The sequence below is a fragment of the Calonectris borealis genome, chromosome 4 (assembly GCF_964195595.1).
Source record: "Calonectris borealis chromosome 4, bCalBor7.hap1.2, whole genome shotgun sequence".
Lineage (NCBI taxonomy): Eukaryota > Metazoa > Chordata > Aves > Procellariiformes > Procellariidae > Calonectris > Calonectris borealis.
Window position 1 is genome coordinate 36887279 of NC_134315.1, and position 25805 is coordinate 36913083.

General features: G+C 39.0%; 1 protein-coding gene across 1 annotated transcript in view; it reads left to right on the top strand.

Moving 5' to 3' along the window:
* The first annotated feature begins 291 nt into the window (after positions 1-291).
* CFAP97 (cilia and flagella associated protein 97) overlaps positions 292-25805 on the top strand; it is a 36016-nt gene continuing 10502 nt past the window's right edge. The window contains exons 1-4 of the mRNA XM_075149231.1: positions 292-391; positions 12045-12914; positions 13003-13074; positions 24348-24607. Coding sequence (XP_075005332.1) covers positions 12065-12914; positions 13003-13074; positions 24348-24607 — 1182 coding nt within the window. The 5' untranslated portion in view covers positions 292-391; positions 12045-12064. The remainder of the gene's footprint in view (positions 392-12044; positions 12915-13002; positions 13075-24347; positions 24608-25805) is intronic.

Sequence of the window (25805 nt, forward strand, 5' to 3'; positions counted from 1 at the left end):
GCATATGACCCTACCACCTCAACCTGGAGCCCTGTCACATCAACCTAGGGGCCATCACCTCAACTTGGGGCACTATCACCTCAGCATGGGACGCCATCGCCTCAGCGAGAGTCCCAGTTTTCTCCCGCCTTCCTGCGGAGCCGAGAGAGGCGGGAGGGAAGCGGAGACTCGGCGCCTGAGGGGGGCGGGAAGGGAATCGGCGGCCGGGACCTCCCACCGGGAGGTCTCAGCCCCCGGCTCCCTTCCCGCCCCCCTCAGGCGCCGCCTTTCCCCGCCCGACGACGCGAGGGGGCTGGCGCGGGCCGCGTAGGAGCCTGGCATCTAGTCGGCGGCCGCAGCGCTACGCGTTTCCCCATTCCCTTCCTCTCTCTTTCTCTCTCCTCCCGTGTGTGTGAGTATCCGCCCCGGCTGCCTGCGCGGTTACCACAACAAAGCCGGGAGTCGGGGGGAGACGGTGGCTGCTGCTTTCCGGGGGCTGCGAGTCCGGCCTGGCGGCAGCGGGGCCTCCGCTGCTCCGTTTCCGGGGGTCGCCGGTGCCTCCTCCCCACAGAAGGTGTCCGGAGAGCGGGTGTGTGGCGGTTGGGGGCGGCGGCGGGAGGGGGTGATAGGTATTTTCTTCCCCCGCCTGTGGTAATTTTTGCCAGATCAAACAAGGTGGGAGACGTGTTTTGTTTTCTTTTGGTTTTTTTTGATGTATGTATATATATATGTTATTTTTAAATCGTTATATAATTTACATATTTATTATTTTTAAATTTGCTGTCTTTCTGCTTGCGCCCTTGCCTGAGCAACACGTACGTAGGTGTTTCCCAAGCATGCCGCGCGCGCTATATTTGGAGGGCTTCGGCTGGCGTTGAGCCACCAGAGTTTAGTCATGCCGCCGCGAGTCGGATTTTATGCCCCGCTTCAGTGCTGTGCCTGCCCTCTCTGCTCCTCGGGGGGATTGGAAAAGAGGTGGAAGATTTTCTTCAGAGGCACCTCCGAGACACCGGCCCTCATTGGCGTTGTGGTCGTCGGCTTTGGGAGCGAGTTACTGTGTCGTGCGTGCCAACCCTAGAGTTACTGGACTAGGAGGGCGTGTTGAGGTGATGCTCGAATAGAGTTTAGTGAAGTGTTTTGGTTGGGCGTGATTAATTCAGCATGATTTGTGGCACAACATAATTTAAGGTCGTGTAACTTTTATGCCTTGCTGAAGTTTTCCCCTTCCAGTTCTGTTAAACAAAATTTTTCAGAAACTGGTTTTATTACAGTATGCAAATATTCACACTTGTTCATTCTTACTATAAAACATATATAAAAAGCATCTAGTGTTTGCATTTGACATGTATATATTTAAAAACTGTGTGGTTAAAATTTCTATGCAACATTCATAGAAACAGCAGGAAAACCATGTGGGATAGAATGAATATAACAGAAAGAGTAGTGCTGAATTTCTTTTGTATCCCTGCTTTTGTCTGTTATGAGGTATTCCATATAAAGCATAGACTGCATGTGCACATTTTTGCTTCTGTGAAAAAATAGTTAATCTCTTTTTCTTGGATAGAAAGTGCTCTCAGGAGTTCTCAATGGAGAGAGAACAAAGTTCCACAAAGTTAAATTCTTCAGAGGAGCTATTTGAAGACTAAAATGAAGTCATCATTACTAGAAAACTAGTCACCAGACATTAGCTTAAGAATGGGTTTGTAAAATAATTGGCATTATAAAAATATAATTTCCAAAAATTTGGAGTTGGCTTTTGGAATGCTTCAAGCTCTCCCACCACTTTTCCCTGTTGTTTTTTTTTGTTTGTAGTGCATATGTTGTACCTTTGTATTTTCTCAGCCTAGATAATCCGTGTAATGGTGTAGAATAGAGACCAGAGAAAAGGAGAGAATTTGGGCACGTTCCCTTCCTTTTCTTGGGACTTAAAGCTTTGATGACCTACTGGGATTTTTGTTTTGTTTTTGTGCTTACCCATGTTTAAAAGGCATTCAGAGGGTCCCATGTTTCTGCATAAGACTTACATGGGCTCAGAGGCCATCAGGACTGCAGAGCCTGTTCAGGCTTTGAAAGTGCGATTGGCCAATCCCTTTAGAGGCTCGATTCAGCCACACATTTCGGTGCTTCTCTAAGGAGTCATTCAAAATTTGCGGGATAGGTGGCATACAGTCTTCTGTGGCATAGGTGACAGGAGCATCTACAAGCTTTTTAAAGCCTGCCAAGTTGGATGACATAATAATATACCTGGAGCTTAGAGGTAAGAGTCTGAAAGTGAGCTGGCTCCTAGGTGAGCCTAGGTATCTCCTTAAATTCATGGGAGATAGGCAGACCGTTATTATGATGGATGTACCTTAGTGCTTCCACGAGAGCTGCTTTTTAAAGCTTTTTCATTCTTTGCTTCCTGGTCTTATGCGCAACCAAGACTGGTGATAGTAATGGTCTAAAACATGACGTATGTTCCTTGGCTAAGGCTTTTTCCATCCAACAATTTGATGTTTAAGTCACAATTCAATGATGGGCATTTGTCATTCTTGAAATGTTTCATTGTAATAACATAATAAACACTGGAACTCCAGGAAACCCATATTATGTTGAATTTAAGAGAGCCCTATGTTTCAGCATTTTATCTGCTTTTCCTTACTGATATTTCTTATCTGAAGAAATGAACAAGTCATAAAAATATAATGCAAGAGAGGATCTCAAGAGGCCTTTACCTCATTTACGCCCTACACATATTCTGAGGAAACATAAATATACTTGGACTATTCCTAAGTGATATTTGTTTAAGCTGTTCTTTCCATACTGATTTAGTGAGTGAATTTCAATACTTCCCCCTGCTCATCTGTACCAGACAGTGCTTGTTCCTCTCGCATAGAAATACATTCACTGAAAATTAAAAGAATTGCATCTTACTTTCAGTGGCTGTGGAGAATGTGATCGCTTTCTCTGTAAAACTGTATGTGTATTTTCCAAACTGTGATAATAGGTGTCATCTTGTGGTCACAAAACTCATCTATTTTATCTGTGTGGAAGCACATCGATGCAAAGTGTTGAGGGAAATGCTGATGAAATGCCTATTCTTGCAGTCAGGTCACTAAGCATACTAAATCCGTAACATTAGAAGCATGAACAAACCTCTAGTTCAGTGAGCGTTTCTGTTGTTGGAGACAGTTCATGTGTTGTACCACTTGGTAGGGATGGCCTGATACTCTGGAGTATGCTGTGATTTACCTGCTGAACTCTGTCAATAGTTTGTGAAGTGGTGTAGTTGCTTCCTTTGTGGTCCTGCCGTCTATTTCAGGACTGGCTCAGAGGCAAATCCAGAAAATGCCAAGGTAAGTGGCATGTGCACAATATAGATGGTGAGCTCTTGGATGAAACTTTCAATGCTCTTGAACTCTATTATGGATTTATTTTTGAGGTCTGGCTTCCCAACAGTAGCAGATGGGCACCTGTAGATTCTAAGCATTTCTGGGCCATACCTCTACTGCATGCAATGAATGAGGCAGGAGCACAGGCTGGACACAACTGGTCTGTTACAAGGTGAGAGTAGTGGGAAAGTGCAAATACTGTACAAATATTGGTGAAAGAATTGTTGTTTCTCATTTACTTTTGAATTGTGATGAAAGAAGGGTTTTATGCCTCCATGTAGTTTCAAATGGGGAATGCTCAGTGGTGGTTTGAGAGCTTGAAGATGTACACGAAGCCCTTTGCTGAGGTCTGGGCCATCTTTGGCCTGTACTTCTTGAGACAGGTGATCAATACAGAAGCATTGCTTACATGGAGTAGGGGAAGCGATGTATCAGTTGTCATTTGGAAGGTGGCAATACCCGACTCCCAACAGTCTGCAGCAGCTGATCTGGTGTTTGAGTGGTGTGCTTAGAGCTTAGGGAAGGCACAGGCAGGTAATCCCCTGACTGGTGCACCAGGATGATGGCACAAGTAACACCAGCCTTTACATGGCAGATATGCTGAAGTTTTGCTTTAATAAGAGGATTTCTGTTCCTTTTTCTTGCGTGCCATCATGGACTACAGTGCCAGGTTCAAAATTTGCGGGATAGGTGGCATATAGTCTTCTGTGGCATAGGTGACAGGAGTTGTGAATAGCAGTTGTGAATAGCCTGGCTGGATGCAAATTGCCCCAGTATTTAAATCTTGGTATCAAGCAGAGATACTCTTCGTAGTTATGGACCAGTATAGCAGGAGAGCGAAAACTCGGTTTCCTTTTACCTTGCTCTTCACCCTCAATACCTGGCAGTAGAGTCTGTCCTTTTCTGGGCTTTTCATACCTGTATACAAATAACTTTGCTTCCAGGAACTGTTCAATGTTTGTCTATGTTACAGAAACACTGTGGCAATGGATCGCTTTGGGAAGGGTCAGTGCCAATGACCAGTTTCCCCCTGGCATCTTGCTGCCTTTTTGGTCCCTGAGACAACTGAAGGTGGGACTCTTCCAGATAGTGGGGAACAGGGTATGGCAGTAGGCCCATGAGACTTTGATATGGGTGACATCATTTCCGCTTGTAGAGATGAAGGACCTTATGAAGGAAGTTCCTCCAGAAGCTGCTGATTCTTTTATCAAACAATGTATGATTCTTTGTCTTTATTTTTTTATTTTGATTGTAAGCTGCTTCTGTTCCCTCTGGTTTTGTAGGGTTTGCTGGTGATTTTCCTGGGATTCTCAGCAGTGAGCCAGTAGCTGCGGCGTGTTTAGGCAGGCCTGATGGGCATCATCACTTCCATCATTTAACCTCAGTAGTCTCTGACCCAGCCTTTCTGCTCATGAAGTCACGAGGTGACCTTTGCAGAAGAACAGACATTTAATGTGTGTGTATGAGTGAATTCCTGGAGCTACAGATCCACGTCCCTTAGCATAATGTATTTCAGCTTTTCATAGTAGGGGAATGGCTTATTTCTGGCTCAAGAGGACCTATGTTGTTTTTTTTTTTTTTCTTCCCTTGTACATTAACTTGAAGGCCTTTGTCCTGCAGTCATCGAGGGCACTCTGGTGGTCATGTGCTTTTATTTGCTCTAACAGATGATGACAATTGACTTTGTTCCAGGACTTCCTAGTGCCCATTTGCTGAGCTGAATCCTTGCTTGAAATAGCCAGGAGACTCAGCGCTTTCTGTTGGAATCATTTTAAAAGGACTCCAAAGTATTTTGGAGCATCTCCAGTGGGCCTACCTCTGTTTGGAGACAGAACTGCTGTTCTGAGGGCTAACCTGTCATACGTTTGGGAATTACTAAACTATGTCTTACAGCATACAGGGAAAAATTGTTTCCTTAATTGTCCAGCAGGGAGAACCAGGAAAAAACCAAACCAATCCAGACAAACAAATGCAAGCAAAAATACAGGAAAAAGGGCAGCCACAGCTGGGTATATTGACCCCATAGATTTGAGGTAGCAGGTCTTCCCTCCTTCCTCTTATCATAGCATAGTTTGGGTTGGAAGGGACCTTTAAAGGTCATCTAATCCAACCCCTCTGCAATGAGCAGGGACATCTTCAAGTAGATCAGGTTGCTCAGAGCCCCGTCCAATCTGACCTTGAATGTTTCCAGGGATGGGGCATCTACCACCTCTCTGGGCAGCCTGTTCCAGTGTTTCACCACTCCCACTGTAAAAAAATTTCTTCCTTCTCTTCTCTAGCTGGGAGAGAGAAAAAGGTGGTGAAAGGCATTAGAGAGCCAGCTGAGAATCAGCTGGACAACTGGTTTCAGATGCACTAGAAACAATGGTAGTTCTGATCTGAGCTTGAATTAGGTCCTGTCAGATCTGGTCTGTGAGGGACAAACGGTGGTTCCATGGCCTGTTCAGATTACTCAGTTCAGGCGCAAGTCTACTACTGTCTCCTGAGCCAACCAGAAGTTTGTCACGAATCAGCAGTAAATACTTACATGTAGATTGTAATCTGGGCAAAGGGATTCACCGCCACGCAGTTATGTCTAGCTGGTTAATCAGCAGCAACATGGTTACCTGTAACTGCACAGAGCCAGATTTTTCTTGGAGGTGCACCATGAAAAGATAGAAGGTTAATAGTTGCAAGATGTGACATGGAAAATTCTGATTAAAGAAAAAAAAATTCACGATGAGGGTTGATAAGCACTGGAGCAGATGCCCACATAAAACATGAAGTGTTCATCCTTAGAGTTTTTGAAAACTTAGTTGGACAAGGCCCTGAGCAAAACTAGATCCAACTTTGAAGCTGACCCTGCTTTAAGCAGTGGTCTGGACTGGATAATGTCCAGAGGATCCCTTCCAACCTAAGTTTTTCTATGATTCTAATTCCAGCTCATGTCTGCTTTGTGGTGTTTTGCAGAGTAACTTGCCTGTGCCTCAACCAGCTCTTCCACCTCAGAGTGTAGCAATAGGTGTAGTGCAGGATGTGTAACTGTGTGGAGGAGCACAGCTTGGATAGATTTGTAGTGTTGGAGTTTATTCTGAGCTCGGGTTGAGGCCTTGTGTTTTGTAGATTGGTTATGAACCAGTCACGGTTTGGATTGGGGAAATTGGTGCCCAAGTTGGGAGAGCATATGGTGTGCAGAACAGCTGTAGCAGGTATTGTGCTCTGAGCTTGGAAAATTAGAATATCTACTAAACAGGCTGGTTGTTTCAATCATTAGGGGTTTCCTTCAAGGGAAATAGTTTCCTGAGAGGTATTTTTCCTGCTTTGCATGCTTTGTGGTTTCTTAGTAGCAAAAATGCAAGCTGTAATTAAGGAGGAGGTAGGTAGGGCTGGGTATGTGTGGTTTGTCACATGGCTGGAAGCAGCTGCACTAGTTGATCTTTACCACTGGTGATTATATCTGAGAACAAACTAAGTTTTGATTTAGTCTGTTTTACAGGTTTTAAGACTTATGTTTCCCTGTGTTTCCCCTCCTTTAAGCTAAACAAATCCTCAGAAGTTGGACTTTTCTAATTGTCTTAAAATTTTTATTGCTCTCTTCTAGACATTTTCAAATTTGTCCTTTTTTTTTTTTTTTTAAACCTCAGCCAAAAATGAGGAAGGGAGGGAGAAAGAGGAGGGTGGGGTTTGAACTAGTATGTTTTTACATGGTAACTTGTTTAATGATTGTTATTTTTGAAAATGTTAATCAGATGTTAATCAGATGTTTAGCATTTTCACCCTCTCCCAAGTTCACCATACAAAGAGGTGATTTGGCAGTCAGCAGATTTAAGGGGACAGGATCCCTGACAGAGGGGCAATAATGAGTCAACAGAGGATTTTAGAATGTCCTAAAGAACATCTGCTATTGATAGTATAAATTTTTTAATTAAAACCCTTTAACCTTCCAACCCCTTGCTCTCAAACACTTGTTTCTGCTCACTGAGATTAGGAGGGTGGGTCCCTGTTCTGAAGAGGTAGAAATTTCCAGCTGAAAGGAGAGGTGCTGTTTGTGGGAGCGCTAATTGTACAGCCTGGGAGAGCGTTGCCTGCATGGTTACTTCTTTCAGTATCAATTATACTTACAAAACAAAATTAATAACCCTAAACCAGAAGGTGCCTTATTGGAGTTTAATACAACATTATTATTGCTTCTGATACTTTACATATATGTTTGTTAATACATCCTAAGATGATGTCTGTTCTTTTTGTTGCAGGAAATATATTATTGACTTGTTTTGAGTGTACTATAGCTGTGCCGTATTGTGGCCTTTGTGGTGATACACAGTATGCACACAGTAACATCAGAAATTTCTGATTTGGCCCACAGCATGCTTAAGGGGCTTGTTTTCCACTTTTGTTAGATACCAGAATCTTAAGATGTCCTGAAAGCCTTCAGAGGATGTATAGCATACAAATTCAGAGAGTGTGGTGTTCTGCATGAACAGAGAGGGAAAAAAAAAAGGCTTTCATCCCTATATGAACCACCCTCTTCCTCAATTATGAAAGTAGAATTCTTAAAAGAAAAGAAAGTTGATCACTGCTTGTACTTTAGCGTTGAGTTTTTTTCTTTTTTTCTGTGATTTATTTCAGTACTCTCTGATGCATGTATTTCAGATGGTCTGCATTTTAAAAAGTGAAAAATTGATTGGATAATGTTAAGGTTTAACCAAGGTTAAAACACCTTGAATCTTTCACTAGGTACTTAATGTACTTCATAAGTGTTAGTTTCTAATATTCAAAAAATGTTATCAAAAGGCAGTGTATGTTCAAACACAAAACCACATCTAAATCTGTACTCACTATAGCACTTTTTATTTACTATGCTACCTTTGTATAAGATACTTTATATTGCAGCCATGCCTAAAGGCCTGCTATTACCTACAAAAATATTTCAGGTGGTGCTGTAGTTGGCAGGTTTGCAGTTGGCAGGGGAAAAACACTTGATACGTTAAGTGTGAATAAGGTCTTGATCTTTGTTTAACATGGAGAAGGATGTCAAAATGCTGCTTGTCCTTTGGGCAGTGCAGCAGCTGGCGGTGGTTGGCCTGTACAGGAGCTGAGTGGTCTTTGCTCTTGCAGTGGCTGGCTGGTGAGAACAGATGTGGTCTTGGTAGGTAGTCAGATGCTCAGTGAGTCCACCTTTTGACGAGAAAGTGTGGGTCTCTACTGCCCTGACAGCCAGACTGCATATTCTTCTTGGCTGCTTGGCCACTGCTTTCTGATCTTAAATGGGTCAAGCTTGGTGTTTACAGGTGAAGGGATTAAAAGGTGGTATAAACTAGGAGGAACTGCAGTGAGGAAGAGACAGACTCATGGTGGGTGTTACAGTTACAAGAAATAAGGGGAACGAGGTAGAGGATTACAGGGGGAGAGGAAATATTACAGTAAAAAAAGATCTGACAAATAATTAATGGCCAGCCTGCTCATTTGAGTTGATCGTATTTGTGCTAGAGGGTTTCATGGCAGAAAGCCACAGAAAGCATATATTTTTTGTAAATAAATACAGTGGTCATTAGAATTAGCAGTTAATGATAAGTATTTGACTCTAATGAGAGTTTTCTTGGCATTTCAGAATATCATTTGTTGATTCTGTATTTTAACAATTGATAATGTAGCAGAACTCTCTACTTCTCAGAGAAATAAAATTATGCTCTGCCCTGTATATAAAGGGGCGTGAGTGTGTGTGTGCACGCACAGCCAATTTATTAATTTAGGCATGGTTTATCAGCAAAATTACTTCTTCTGTATTGCTGCTTCTTGGCAAATTCCAGCTCCCTTAAAGACATTCTAGATGCATGAGGGGAATAGGAACCAAAAATACCATCTCTTCATCTATTCCTCTTGTTTCTTTTTACTGGAAACTACAAAATTAATTAATGTTTAGTTTGTGAATGATTAAGAGTGTCAGTGAGAGAAATTGACCAACACAGCATGTCTGTTTTCCGTTAAGATGAAGGCTAAAGTCCTTAGGGGGTTGTGCCAGAAAAATGGAAGGAGCATTTGGCAATGAAGTGACTGGTGTTAAAACTGCTGCTCCTTGGGCAGAGTCAGACTGCTAAACTGCATTTCTCCTGGTAACAGTGGTTGTTGTCCATTAATCAGTTACGGCTCAGTCTTCATGGAAAACAGCCCACTGGCAGGTAAGCTATTCCTAAGTCATGCAGAGTGGGAAGATGTGTGCTCCTTGGCTGGTGCTAATGGTAGAAAGGAGTGTGCAGGCTCCTTGCTATCTTTTACCATCTTTTGCCACCTCTACTCTGCCCGTTGCCACTGTCTTTAGTTATATCTCATTCTCACTTCAGAGATTGTGTTCAGAAAAGGGACATCTGAGAACTCGTGGTGTGACCACGTATTACATTATAGCTGATGAGATACTGTTAGTTTAGTCTCCTTTGCAGGAGTAGCGTTACATAAACTAAAAATACATGGATGTGTGTATTACACTCAACAAAATTTTATATTTCAAGCTGTACTAGTTGGTCTGCATCCACCTGCAGACCTGGTTTTTGCCTTATCCCCTTATTCTCTTATATGTACAACAGTGCTACCAGTATATCAAATCTATGTGTTTGAAACAAGTGAAATACACCACATGCTGACTTTTACCAATCAGTCATAATCTATCTGAAGCTACGAACTGGTGAGACGCTAGTGCCTTGCATCATGGAGAAGAAAGGTTTTTGTTCTAATTTTAACACTGTACTTCCTATATTCATTTTCTTCATAGAATTGACTTTGCCAAAGTTGTACTTGCGAAATAAATAATTCATGATCTATAATCTACAGGTAATGCAAAAAAATTCTTCTTGGTTTCCTTCTGGTTTAGGTTACATGAGGTAGAAAATTAAATGTAAATAATGTGTTACTTTCTTCTGATTTTTTTTTTTTTCTATTGTGCATGTTTTGGATGTATTAAATTGCATTATCCTTTTAGGTAGCTGGTCTAGGAAAACTTCCAAGAATTCACATGGCAGTTGGGTGTTGCAGACTATGCAACCTGCCTGAAGCCAGGGATCGCAAGTCGTGACATGAATATGAAAAATTTCCAAATTCCATGTAGCATTTCAAATCAAGAGTTCGCAGGTGTTTTACTCCTTTGTTCTGTTGCTCTTGGAAGAGCTAGGTGCTTTAAAGAGTTTCTCTTCGTGGTACCAAAGTTGACCTCTGCTTCTATTGTTTAATAGCATTTTCAGCTTTATACAACACCTAACCTTATTAAGTCTCTTTTCGGTTCTTTGGCTTTGTGAATCTTAAAACCACACAAGATTCCACACCTTCTGCTTTTAAGGTTTATGTTGTGCTTTTTGTATTTGGAGTGCATTTTTCAAATTCCCCTAAAACTGAGTATTATTTGAGAAGTGGCAAGATAACTGAGTGACATAGACTTAAAAATTCTGTATTTTGAAGAAATTTTAGCTAGAAGCTTTCTTGGGAGTAGTCTTGCAGTTTCAAAGCAAGCTTAGGAATTCCTTTTTCACCTTTGTTTGCCATGGCAACAAACTATATGTGGTTTAAGGGAGACCATCCATCTTGTAGAATATTCTGGTTCTCCTGCCTTGTATAGTTGCTTCCACTGTCTTTGTTTTTTGTTTCCTTGGCTCTAAAGAAGGTTACGTATTTATTGATTGCAGCATACAAAATTTATATAAAAACTGTTGTAAATAGTAAGAGAAAAGTACTGCTGGCTAGGTGGGAACAGTAGTCTTTGATACTGGCTAATTTTGTTTGGTTGTGGGGTGTTTATTTTTTTTTTTATTTTAACTCTGTGTATATCCTACTAATGAGTGGAAACTTTCATATCCCCCCTGCCACATGCATAGAATCTAATACCATATATTTCTGCAAGAAGTATAATGCAATAGGAGCAGATTTGTAGAGCATAACAGTTAGCGCTGAGGACCTGATAGCCACAATACATGTATTTGGGGTTTTTCCTTTGGGCTAGCCATAATCTGGTCCCATGGACTGGATGGTGACTGCTGGTTTTAAGTGCACTAGTTTCATGCCTGGAGCACACTTTGAAGGTTAGTTTCGTCTGAAAGAATCAAGTTTGCTCACTGTACTATGCAGTGTGAGTTACAGAGGACCGTCAAGAAAAGCAGGCTCCTCATCCAAACTAAAACATTGACACAGACACACCCTGCATCTATTACAATTTAACCTATAAAACCGTGGATCTTTTGATGTAAATTGGAATTGCTCCTATTTTAAGTGCTGAAAGTCTGCAGTTTAAATGGCTATGTCAGCCAAGATGATGACCACCACATACAAACAAGGTCTTTAATATAAAATCCAAACTAATGATAGCTCATTAGTGGCTCTAGCTTAAAATGGGACAAAAAAAGACACTTCAATTGCTTGTTTGTAATAGTTAAGACTCTTTAGCCGCTAGCAATGTTTGACTAATTTCCTTAGGAGTGAAAGTTTTGATATTGTGATGGTTTTTGTTGGTTTAAAGAAAAGCTTTTTGGTTTAACATGTAAACTGTGTACAATAAGGTGGCACTAAATTTCTTCATAGAACTCACTACGGAGTTGTCCCTAGCAACATAACATAATTAATTGCAGAATTATAAATTACTAGAGCTAAAAGAGTAAAGAACAAAACTATTATACTAAAAGTGTACTTGGATCTGGTTTTATGCTAACCTTTGGAAACCTTTTCTGATGGTTGCAGGTGGCACGTCATATTTCAGTATGGACCAGTTTGAAGATGTATCAGATGGTGAAGTGGATCATGCTTTCTTTGACAGTGATTTTGAGGAAGAGAAAAAGAAAGCTGAAGAAAATGGTGAATGTATAGAGAAAGGAAGTAGAAAGGCAGCTCTTGCAGACCCTGATACAATTTCTAATTCAAAGGATGCAAAGTGTTGTGAGGAGGAAAGTGAAGAAAAGCAGAAAGATTTGCAGAAGACTCAGTCCCTAGAAAAAAACACAGATCATCTTGAAGATGCTTCATCTTTGTCACTTTCTCCAGTTGCGGAGAATGCAGGTACATCTGGAGCCAGTAGGGGAACACAGGAGAATGTTCCTGCTGGAATTCCCAAAATAGTTAAAGAAGGTGAAGAAGATTATTATACAGATGAAGAAGATAGTAGTGACGATGGCAAAAAACAGAAAGTTAGACCAAAGTCAGCTAAGCAATCAAACAACATAAAAAAGGCTAGCAAAAAATATACCAATATCAGCTCCTCCTCCTCCTCTTCTTCCTCCTCTTCCTCCTCGTCCTCATCCTCAAGCTCAGATACAGATTGTTCTGATACAGATTCCGATAGCTGTTTATCAGATTCATCTCATTCTTCCTCAAAGAGGAATGCTTGTAGGAATGCTCTTCTGTCTCCAAAGCAAAAATTCAAGTCAGCAATGAAATTAGTAGAAGGAAAACCAAAGCTCGGTGACTACTTAGAGGAGTCTGAAGACACAGTGACTGACGTAACACCTCTGTCAACTCCAGACATCAGTCCTATCCAGTCTTTTGAACTTGCAGCATCAAATGATAAGAAACTAAAAATAAAAAGACAGGAAAACGTGAACCAAGAATTATATGGTAATTTTGAAGAATTTAAGTACAACTCAAAATTTCTAAAACCTGTGGGGCTGGGAAATCCAATCTTAATCTGTATTTTTTTTATTAGATTCCGAGTTTGATCGCAGATATAGTCGAAAAGTCTTGCATGATGCCATGGACCTGAATCAGCTTTTGAAAGGTGACTTTTAATTTTTCTTTTTACAAAGTATGTCATCTGTATATTGTTGAGAACAATTGAACTCTAATAGAAGAGAATGAGGTTTTAATGTGCCACATGTATTTTTAAAACTGGTTTGTGATTAAGCTTTGTTGATCTAATTCTTTGAATTCTTATGTCAGTAAATAGTACTGATTCTATAGTGGAAGGAAGAAGCATGTGTATGAGTATATGTCGGTGTGCATATACCGAGAAGTAACATATACAAACAGGGTGAATCTCTAAATAAGGTTTGATATATTACAAATTGAATAATAAAACTGCACATGCATTTTGAGAAATCAAGATTTATTGGACTTTGCCACAATTTACTATCAAAATTAAAACACCAACCTTTCTGATAAAATGCTGGGTTATCGACCTTCGAAATTGAAAGGCAGTCCAAAACTACATTACATGATAAATAGTAGTCATATATTTAAACTTCTGGTACCTTTTTGATAATGAAACAGAATTATTTGAAATTCTTTTTCTGAACTAAGTGTCTGCCTTCTAAAATACCATAAAGTTGAGTAAAGGTATTTGAAAGAGGAAAATAACAGATAATCTTTACTAACACTTGAGTGGTTGCTTTTTGCCAATAGATTTAATAAATCTTAATAATGAAGTCTGAGAGAGAGAACTTGGTATCTCTTTCACTGCATTCATTGCAAATCTCATTGTATGGGGTGAGAATGCACTGGGTGATCTCATGTGCATATTTTAAGGTCTACACAGTGCCTCAGCGCTTGTTTTCATGGCCCAGAGTTTTCAGTAGTAAAATCTATAGAATAAAAGAGGCTTGGCTGAAGAAATCTGCTGATCTCAGGTGAGGAAAGCTTCTTATAGTCTACAGCAGTATTGCGGTAGGTCTCGCATGACTAAAACTGCATGTTTCATCTTTCTTTACTTTGCGCCTTGCCAGACTGAGCCTATAGTGAGTAGGGATTCAAAATATATTGTGTGCATCATTTAACTTTCCTATGAGTAGAAATGACGATTTTACTTGTATGGAAATTCTTCTGATGTTAAGAAAAGCAGAGCTAGCCATGAAAAAAAGTAGAGCTGATTCTCATCTCTGACAGTCCTTGTGCTCCAGCAACTCTTTCAGACTAGAAAAGGCTACAACCACTTGTCAGAACATGATATTAGAAGAGTTGTTGCTAAGCAGTTGAAATTATGATGTTCTATATCTTTATTTGTTCCCTGAGAGCAAGAAGCTATTTCATAACTGGTGATTGTGGAAGCATTCGTCTCATCCCTCAAACAAATGGGTATTATAGCTCAGAATAAGTATTCTCAGAGATGAATCTCTGTTTGGAGGGGTGGGGAGAGTTTTTTTTCCCAAAACTGAAAAACAATTCTAAATAATAATAATAAAGATTGAGTAATGAGAAGTAGAATTCATATCGTCTGGCAGCTAATGTTCCTGATTAACATGCATATTACTCCCAAGTGCCTCTCTGAATTGGCAAGCGCAACACAGCTTAATTACTCTGGGTATTTTGAAGTTTAAATGGGACAGGATTATTAATGGTGGAAAGTAACTAGTCTGGGAAAATGGGAGCCAGTCTTATTCTGAGTTACTGCTTCCAGGTTTTTCCATACTCATTTAAAAAAAAAAAAGTGCAAACATTCCCCTCTCCCCTGCCCAGTCCGCATGAAACGTTCATCAGAACTGCATAGGCATGAACATTGCTTCAAGTGAGAACAGTGTAAGCCCAGACCTGAGTGCATGAGAGAGTATTTAAATGATCATCAGGATGTCTGAGATTTGGTTTTAAAGTATAATATTCTTCCAGTAATCTATACTGATGAAGCATTTTGTTTAAAATTTTTGTCAAATATGCTTGTAATATAGCTGGGTCTAAGCATTTGCAGCAGTTATGTGAATTTAATTTCCCAAGGTCCCCAGAAACTTGCAGAATTTCAGTGGGATCTGTTACTGTGTTGTTTCTAGGGGGCGTGCAGTAATTAGTTTTGTACAGTTTTTTACGTTGGTAATGTGAACATTTGGGAAGACTAGAATCTCTTGTATTAAAAAAGAATCACAAGAACAAAGAAAGGGAAGAAATCTGTTAAAAGTGCATGGTGTTCAAAGAACAAGTTTTGGACTAGAGCGAGAGTCTGGTTATTAAGCAGCGCAGTAGTTTGTGTAGCTTAAAATAGAATTCATTTGAAGCATTTAGAAAAAATGTTGCAGTTAAATTAAAAAGGAACTGAAATAGTTTTTCCTCTATATTATATGACCTTGATACATCTTTGTGCTCATACTGCAAACTATTCAAAATGCTAAAACTGCATTTTAAAAAATCATATTTAGATAAATTTATCATGCCCTTACGTCTCGCTTGTTCTTGATAGAAGCCAAATTTTAAGTTATGCTACTCTGAATAATTTACAATCTCACAAATAACATAATTTTAGTTGGAAATTTTATAGTCTCCATGCTGTATATTGCACTTTGAATGCTTTTTAGGTGGGTATTGCAATGCAGCTTTATCACTGATTTTAGAAATATTCTTTAGTGTCCAGAACTCTGAACAAGAGATTGATAAAGGTATGTGATAACACTTGGTTACTACATCTGAAAGTTGTCTTTTGCGTATGCTGTTACTGAAGTGAGCATTGCCAGGTACTGCAACTTGCTATGCAGCCTCTGTTCACCCTGTGGAAAATAACTAAACTAGTTTTATTCAAAATGGCAGAAATCTACTTGGTAACAGTAGCTGGGGGCGAAGTGAAGATTATGCTTGAAAACTGGAGAGAAGCAGGTTCTGCATGTTGCCAAAGACAAAGCATATGAATGTAGTCCTTATATTGGCATTTATTAGACAGGAGTCGAGCCCTGTTTCAAAGAGAAGGAAGAAGTTCAATAAAATGTGCAGTTTTCAGAACCTGCAGGTTGTATGACTGTATTGGCATGGCTTTGCACGCATGCTGATGAAGGAGGGGCGTGTGAACAGTAGAGCACTCTTGAGAGCAGAGGCAGCATGAAGGAAGACAAATAAACATACGCAGTGAAGAAATTGTGGAGCCCAGGTATCCGTAAGCTACCATGTTAGGGTATGGGGTGCACACTCGCACTGCTTCAGCTGTAAGGAGCCTGCAGTTTGCAGCGGGAACAGTATCACTAGAAACTGCAGGCCATAGTGAAAGCAGAGGTAGTGCAGGGTGGACGGATAAACTCAGAACTTTTTGGACTGATCTCTGTTGTTTGTTTCTAAATCAGCCCCGTGGCAGTGTCTGATGCTCAGTTCAGAGTGGCTTGGAGCTCAGGTGGAGGGAGCACCTCTCTGCAGCACCCTCCTGAGGGGCAGAGCCTGCCCTGCTCCCTCCCCTGTACCGAAGCCCTGTGGCTGCAGAGCCTGGAGTACTAAAACCAGCTTGGGCCATGTTACAACCTAGGGCCACCTGGGCCATGTTGTTCAAGTTACTGGTCTTAGTGATTACTTATTAATTAGCCCTGCATTATGCATAAAAATTCTTGGGTTTATCTCTGATACTGTTTTGGTAGCTGTGAACTGCTGAATTGTTTAATTGTTCTTGGTAGTGTTTTTTGCTGCTGTTCATGAAAATCATGTTTGGGTGGTATACTTATTTAAAGTGTATATAAATGCATTTTTACAGACACAGAAGTCAGTGTTTAGGAGGCTTACATCATTTCATTACAATGCTAAGACTGATGTCATGTAGCTGATTGTTGTCATTATGGTGTATATCTGTAAGAACTATTGTAGCACTGTGGAGTCAGACAGACACACTACTTAGGAATTCAAATATCTTATCAGTGTGGCCAAGAACATAGGTACTCACAATTTCAGTTATTCAAGGTTAGTAGGGTTTATATTTTACAGACTTCTCCTCACTTTTTACTTCTCTTTTTTCCACCATCTGCATGGAAAAAAATATAGGCGTGATTATGATTTTTCAGGTGGAAATAAAGTTCTTCAGTTGTTTCACGATGTTACATAGATTTCTCTATGTAATTCTTTTGTGAATTAATGCTGTTTCCACTTCACTATAAACCTGGAAGATCTTTTAGAAAATTAGAATAATAACTAACTCAGAGCAATATTCAAAACCCATAATAATAAACATCAGAGTTATCTCCTCTGCTGTACTCTTGAGTAATCTGAACACAAAAAGAGAATTAAATATGCCAATGCAAAGAAACAGATTGTCAAAAATTGGTTTTGGAAGTGCTTTCATAAAGCTCCATCTTAGAAAGCTGGGAATAAAAAATTGGAAAATTTTCTGAGATTGTTTTGCTTAATCATGTCTTGATCCAATGTCCTATGTAATTTTAAGGAATTGAGGTTATGCAGATAAAGGTATGGGTTAATCATACAAGTGTGAACTAAGTACTTATCCATTTCCATCCCATTGCGATACAGACTTGCTCTCTGTCTTTAGACAAGTCTTTTGATTTCCCTAGTTCAGAATACAGAGTTGTATGCTAAAAACACTGTGTATCTCTCTATCTGAATTTGTGTTGGGTGTCAATACAGTAGTAATGGGATTGCACAAGGTATGTAGAGTGCTAAAGAATTTAGCACTTTGTGTTTTCTTCTCTGGGGTTGATACCTGCTTATTTTACAGACACGTGTGTGAGAATTAGTCTGTAAATCCATGGTATTAGCTATTATTAACTTGAGGAGGTGGTGCGATGGGGTAAGTAGGACAATGGGCCACAGGCTGAAGACCTGAATTCTATCCTTGAAGCTCTCACTGACCTATATGCTCTCTGATAAATCTTTTTGCCTTTTCTGTACCTTGGATTTTCTATTGTAAAATAGTCAGAGCTCACTTAGTGAAAAGCACTGTGATATAAATATCGTTATTATGAAACTAAAAGCTCTGTGTTTCTGAATAAAAGCTATTGTAGAAAACTAAATAGCAGCTTCAACTGAACATGTAGCAATTGCTTTAATTTTTTTTTTTGCTATAATTTGTCACTCAGGAAATAGAGTAAGTTATTTATAACTGAAATTTTCTCTTCTTAGGGAAATGTTACCTATGTGCTCATTCATGCTGAACTAGTGTCTTTGAGAATAACTGTTAAACAATATCTAAATTTAAAGTAGACTCTTAAATATATACTTAAACACCCAAACTCTACAGTTGAACTAAACACGTATAGCTTTTTCACTAAGTTTTGTTTAGTTTATATGTTCATAGTTTGAATTAATTGTGTATGTGTATACATATGCATCATTTTTGCAGGTCTGGTAACTCATGTTAAGGTAGAAGAACAATTATCAGCTTATTCTTACATTTATAGTTTGAAAACAGATTGAAAATCTTTAAGATTGTAAAGAGATCCAGAGTTTCCCAGGATCCATAGGAAAATGCATAATTTTTTCCCAAAAAAGTTCTGCACCTGTCAGATATCTGTTGTCTTTCTCATGACATCAAAAAATAACTAGCAGCCCTATTTACGCATAATTTTTTAAAGAGGAAAATTTATACTTGAAAAGCATGTTCTCCTTTTCTTCAACAATCAAATCACTAATTCTCCAAAATCTTTTTTAAAGAGTTCTGTGACATGAAATAATGGATATTCTAAGAAATATTTGTTTAGAGATACTACAGGAAATAGTTCTAGATTTAAACTATTAGACATTTATGAAGAACTGTGATTTAATCCTTTTGTATTTTTCAGTTGTGTTACAGATGTGGTAGTGGAGCCGTATAAAACAAAACACAACACCAGGCAATCTCAAAAATGTAAGCACTGAAACAATTTAATGCATTTCCTCTACTGGGTTTGCAACAGATACATTGAAACAGGCATGATTTTAACTTTAGCCTTAATGCCATTAGGACAGCAGTATCATCCTGTCCTCATACATTTGACTTGCTAATTATAATTTGTATTTTATATAAGGTTTAGCCTTTCTCACTCTGCAAGGTCATTTCAATGCTTACAAATTGAAAGAAAGAAGAAAGTCAGGTGTCTCTTCATGGAAACCAGCTTTCATAGAAATCCTGTGAATATCAGAGAATTTTCTTTTACTGCTTACCGATCAATGAGAAGTAGAACTGCACACTGTGCAAGTCTTCATGCAAATGCTGCTGCTTGTTTATCCCCCTCCCCCAAATTATTGATTTATGGTCTGGCTGACAATGAAGTGATAAGTAGGGATTTAGTTAAATTACCTATTACCCACTGATAGAGTATGAAGCTACAGGTAAATCCTATTTAATTGTTCCAAGACTTACAAACTCTTTAGAACCTTAAGTAATAACCTTAAACTGTAGTGTTGCCTCATGTTGTCATTGGCACTGCAGAAATAGTCAGATAAACTATTCAAACACTTATGCTTTGTAATTAAAGAGTAGTGTGAGTGCATTGTTGAACACATTGTTGAAATAACTTTGAAACTCAAATATTTGAGTTATATAACACTAACTGTACCCGAAGTATTTAATAGCATTTAGAATAAATGCATTTACCTCTTACATGAGATCTTGATTCTCTTTTGTTTATTGATGGTGAATTGTCCCTGGTTTTGTAGGCTTGTGCTGACCTCACTTAGACACTTACTGCCTTTGCTATGAAAGCAATGTCGTTGCCAGTGAATGTTGAAGTGCATTCAATATATATTGGGTATACATACCTGCTGTGGATTACATAATTTTCTGTCATCGTAAGTGTGCAGAGAATAGGAATATGATGCTGTATAAGTGGTGTTTTGCAGAGTGCAGGTTGGACAGTTTTTCAGCCAGATAACTTTGGAAGTAGTGGAAACTATTACTGCTGATTTGAAGTTCTGGGGTCAGAAGCCTAATTTTGGACCGTGGAAGTAGTGTCAGCCCTGCTTCTGGAAGACCTGCAGAACCTTTTGCTCACTGCTTCATTAGATTGCTGCTGCAGTTTATTTGAGCATCGTTTAAGGAGCAGTGATTTCATGTATGTCCCCTGCCTTCTGCTTGTTTTGTTAGGAACAAGCACTTACCCTGTAGTATTAGTGATCCTCTTTCAGTGAATGACCCAGTATGCATTCTGTTGCTTGTCTTTTTTCTACTAAAATTTTAAACTCTCCTGTCGCACCGTTCCTAAGGAGATCAATGTTGCATTTGCTGTGATTTAGAAAAGGTTATCTATGGATAGGCTTCAGTCAGTTACGGTTTGTTTTGAAGTGGTGTTTGCAGCTTAAATTCTTCCTTAACATAGATCTTAACTAAGTAAAACACAACTCTAATTTATTAACTTACCAGCTTGAAAACGACTACTTTTAAGTGTTACCTGATCCAATGCCTTGGTGTATTGCAGCACTGTTGCTGCGAAGAGCTACTTGTGAAATTTCAAATGTGGTTCTTCCTTAGGTCATACAGGAGGCTAACTATAAAAAGATCAGTTGAGGAACTGAAGAAACTAGTGAGGAACTAGAGAGTTTTAGATTGATCTTTTCACCCCATCCGCTTGAAGAAAACTTGCTGCTGCACATGTTGTATTGGGTTTGGACTTTTGGTGCAAAATTAATGAGTCTTCTGTAATTCAACAACGTATCAAGAGATTAGTTACTGGGTTTTGGCAGTCTTCTGCTCAGGCTTCACTGAATAACTTCCCAGCAGAACCTTCGTGGTGATCTTAACAATTCTTTATTAATATGTTTTTTCTCTGCTGTGATAAATTTGGTATTATCATTGTTAGCAAGCCCTTAACCTCGAGAGTTGTCAGAAAGCTGTTAGCAGTAGTAAGGTCAGTTTCTACACTAAGTAAGTATAAATAATAATGAGGCTAAGAATGAAGAGCATACTGAAGAAAGTGGGCTGGAGTCTCTTTTCTGCCTGCCGCAAGTGGGAAAGGCTTCTTTGTGGTGAGGTGATAAAAGGTGTGGATGAGGCACTGTAGAAGGAAAATATATTGAAAGGAAAAAGACTTATGAGAGGCTAAGGAAAGGAGGAAGAAAGAAGAGATGAATGAAAAAAGAAAAGTCTGTGTGTTAGGGAGATGTGACTGAAGAAGTTGGAAGATGAGAGTAAAGTTAGTCAGTAAAATTTTGTCATGCTTTACTTACATATATAAGAAGTAGTATCCAGTAGAGCAGCGCATGGAAGTGTACATAGGTATGTATTTACACTAACTGCCTGAGAGCTTCTGGTAAAATACCAGTAGTGTTTAATGCTGCAGAAGTTGCATACCACTGCCCCCGAGGAGATCTGAGTGACCAAGTAACGCACTGCTTGTCGAGCCCCGTGTGTAGCAGTCACTGCAGGGCTCCTTGAATCAGTGTTTCTGAAAGCATTTACTGGCCAGCATTGAGGGAAAAGGGAGAGGTGTTCCATGTCATTGCTCTATTTTTTTTTCATCACAGCTGACAGGCGTTTGACAGAAAAATCAGTAAGTCGAAAGATAAGTAATTACCTTGATGGTTATTTATCTCAAAGCATTTTTAATCTGTGTTTACTGGGTATAGTTCATAGCTGCATTGTAAGAGTATACACTCTCCACTGAAGTATAACCAGCTACCTTATAGAGAATCAAAGCAACCATGTACCAGTGAAGACATGAAACCTGTATTTCTAATTAAAGTGTCCTCATTCAGAATGCCATTGCTTTAAATGGAATTTGACTAGTTCCCACCTTTCATAGAAAGAAAAGAGCTATTCGGAATTTGCACTGACAGTTATTCAGAAGCTTAAATGTCTCTTGTAAAAGACTGCATCACCAGTAGCATTGGTGCCACAAAGCTAGGTCAAGACTTCAGTTGAACAACTGTTCTTTGCCACAACCTGATTTCCATTCTTGCATGTCATGTGCAGTCTTGCTTAACCTGTGAGATGCTATGGATATAAGGCAAAAGATGAAATTATCTTTCATAGCTTCGTAATAATACAATTATCAATTATGTAGCATGATATATAATAAATATCTTCTTCAGATGGTTGTTCAGATTACTTTCTTCCAACTGTGTTATGCAGTGCTGGTTTTGCATGTTCCCATAAGGCTATATTTAATTATTTTTTACTTAGAAGTACACTGCAGCTTGATGTTACCATGTGAATTGTGTGGCTCTAGTTATTTTTTGTGCATTTCTTTTTGTCCCTTGTAGGTGTATCCAGATGAGTCTCATCCCAGGTTTGTCTCCTTAAATGGTGTTGATGGCTGTACTAGTTTTCCCTTGAAAATAACTTACTAAATTGTAAAATTGCTTCTCAAGACATTTATACTTTACTAACTTGTTGGTTGGCACGCTTGATCTGCACTATTTTGCATTGTGTCTTGGTTTTGAGGTGATTTGCATCTTCTTTTGACAAATTAAAACAATATTTGCTAATGTGGACAACCTCACAGTTAGCTGCCTAGGGGCAGTTCTTGCCTAGTGTAATGATGGTGCTAATTTCCAGGGGTATTTTAAAATTCATGAGCTGTTTGGAATTTGAGTTCTGGATACTGTTTCTAAATTTCTCAAAGACAGTAGCAATATTTTCTTGCATCAATTCTGGAATAAACTCAGTTGAGATACTTCAAAACAAAATGAAATTAAATCTTTCTTTCAGTAAGACCACACTCATCATTTTGCGCATATCTTTGAGGTTTTTAAGCTATTAAAGGCTGCCTGAGACATCCCTCGCCAAAAAATTGCTGATGTGGAAGTGTTTGCTGAGGAAATCTTACTGCATGCCTGTTTCTTTTTTTTTTTTCTCCTTTCTGCTTTTCTCAAAGCTTCTGCTTTGGATGCTTCTTTTACTTGTGTGGAGCTTTTAGGGGTAAGAGTGAAGGGTATCTTCTGGAGGCACTGTGATATTGGAGGAATGTGGGGAATGGCTAGAGTAGGGCTTCCTCTGTGTCTCAGCTCCGAAAATCTGTTTGATCTAACCTGATACCACCATTCCTGTACCATAGATAATGCAATGGTTTGATGGGGTAATACCATGACAGCAAAGGTCTTAAAACAGTTGCCAGAAGATCTGCTGCAGAGCTTTAGAAATCAAAGGGTTAGAAATAGGTCAATAGCAAAGCTCCACTGGAACTATAATAAACATAGCTGTCTCTGGCTGAGAGTGAAGTTTTCCAGTTATTATCTTATCTTGCAGTTGTGCAAGTCTGTCTTGCAGTGTATTTTTAAGTGTGCATTCTTCATTCTTTTGTCTTGAAACCTCATATCCTGGTTTAATTTGTTGCTTTTTTTACTGTCTTAAATTGCCAGGCCCCAGTGATTTTTCTTCTGTTATATATGCTCACTCATTTCTCTCCATCCATTAAATTTAATTTTCATCTTTCCCTTTGCAAACTCCTGCACCAACATGATGTAGGATCACTTCAGGAGCAAAGGATCAACAAAATCACTTCAGGAAATGCATTTTGTGTCTCTGAGTCATGCTTCCCCAGTGTCAGTTTTCTGTCTGAAACATCATTTCTGTTCTGCCTCTCAGCTGAGACAGATATTTTAGATATCTTTGGAGCAAAGTTTAAATCTCTTTCCATGTGCAAACATCTAAATACTAATTTATGGTTTAATTGTTGGTTCTGTAAGTTATTTCTAGTCCTGGCTTCCTGAAGCTATGTTTTCTGTTGCTTAGAAAACTTCTCTGATGCTTATATTGGTGCCACAAATGATACCACTGTGATGATGATTATATTCAATGTTGCTTTAGTGCTGTATAATAGTAGCTCTGTTAGCATATATATATAATTGCCTGTGCTGATTGCTGGTACCATAGTAACTAAAGTAAAAGTATATGAGGATTGAAGTCTGAGCATATTGTGTCAATGTAGAAGCTGGGCAAGCATACTGGTAAAAGTAGAGATCAGGGGCGATCAGAGTCAAAGGGGGGATCAGGAACACTGACCATGCAGAAGAAATGACCGTGCATGTAAGGCTGATTTATATTCTGATTTCTAAATAACAGATAAAATTCTATACAAATGCTTACAGAGTGTCTGTGTGCATATTGCTGATTCCCTTGTATTGCTCAGTTGTTTGCTGCATCTGGTCAATTCCTCTGGATTACCAGTCATGAATGGGGAGGAGGGGGATTCCTAGTGAGAAGGAAGCAGGTGGTTTTAACTAAGGCCAAAATGAGACCTGATTTTTGTGATGAAACTTGTGTAAAATCAATGTACTGAGGACATCTGAGCATCCCTGAAAAATTCTGAAACACATGAATCTGGAATTCAGATGGGGGAAGGTGAAATGTACCTTGATTTTTCAGGTCTGTTAATAAATCCTAATAATAGAATGCAAGATTTGTATTTGGTTTGGTTTTTTAATCTGACTGTTTTGCTTTTTGCCATTTTAAAGCTTTCCTACAGCTGGAGAAAAAAGAACAAAAACTAACCATCGATCAGCCATCTAAAGGAACAAGGAAAAATTATTCTTTTACAAATGAAGAAGTAAGACAGATTGATCGGGAAAACCAAAGGTTGCTAAAAGAACTGTCCAGACAGTCTGCAAAGCCAAAAAGTACCACATTGAAGAAGTCAGCTGTACCACCTCCTAAATTGTACCACAGTGCCCTCAACAGGCAAAAGGAGCAGCAAAGAATTGAAAGAGAAAACCTGGTAAGTTTTGAGAACTGATTTGGATCAGTAAATTGAGAAGGACTGTTTGTTGTCAGATGAGCTACGGCTAATACTTACAAAACTGGTAAGGCAGCACTTGGAGCTTTACCACAGTAAGTCTGCAGTTAATTTCCTTTACTATGCTGTTTGCGTAATTGTTCATGTGGTTTTTTGGGGGGAAAAAATGATGCTTTTTTCAGATGAAAATAGATTTTACTTTACATGAGTTTGCTCTACTTTAATATCATTCAATTTAAGAGGAACAACCATTGTTGTTAACATGCTCATAACTTTGGATAGCAGTCTGACTCTATTCATCCTGCTTCATGCTTCATGATTCCTAGTCTCTCAAGAACAGGGTTGCAAAAAATAGAGCAATCAATATAATAGCATCAAACCCATTATATTTGAAATACAGAGGATACAATGTGAATGTCAGTTTTGGTTTTTGACTCATTTTGTAGCTATCCGTCTCTTTCAATATTTGTAGTGCTCTACTTGTCATAGTATTTGAATGTAATGGCAATCATGATAACTTACTTTAGTGGAAAACAGAAGTTCAGAGTCATTTATAAGGATATTGGCAGAGTTGTCAAGTAACAAAAATAATACTGATTTGAATAAGATTTTTTAGTGATTGAATTGTAATACCTATAATGATATTTTCGTATCTCCTAGTTGTTCCTTAGTGTGTTTGAAAAGAAGATAAAATATAGTTAAAATATTTGGAAAATTTATAGTGGAAGTAATTTATTCCCTTTTTGTCATCTGTGGAAGTGTAGTTTGCAATTTCCTTTTGTATAGATAGACAGAGAGATAGATTCAACATGGAGAAAGTGTAATTGACCTATTGTTGTGGTTTAACCCCAGCTGGCAACTAAGCAGCACACAGCTGCTCACTCACTCCACCCCCAGCAGAATGGGGGGAAGAGAATTGGAAGGGTAAAAGTGAGAAAACTCATGGGTTGAGATAAGAACAGTTTAATAATTGAAGAAAAATAAAATAGTAGTAATTTAGTAGGACTCTGAGCAACCTGATCTAGTTGAAGATGTCCCTGCCCATGGCAGGGAGGTTGGACTAGATGACCTTTAAAGGTCCCTTCCAATCCAAACTATTCTATGATTGTAATAATAATAATAATAAATTGTAATGAAAAGGAAAATAACAAAGAGAGAGAGAAATAAAACCCAGGAAGGA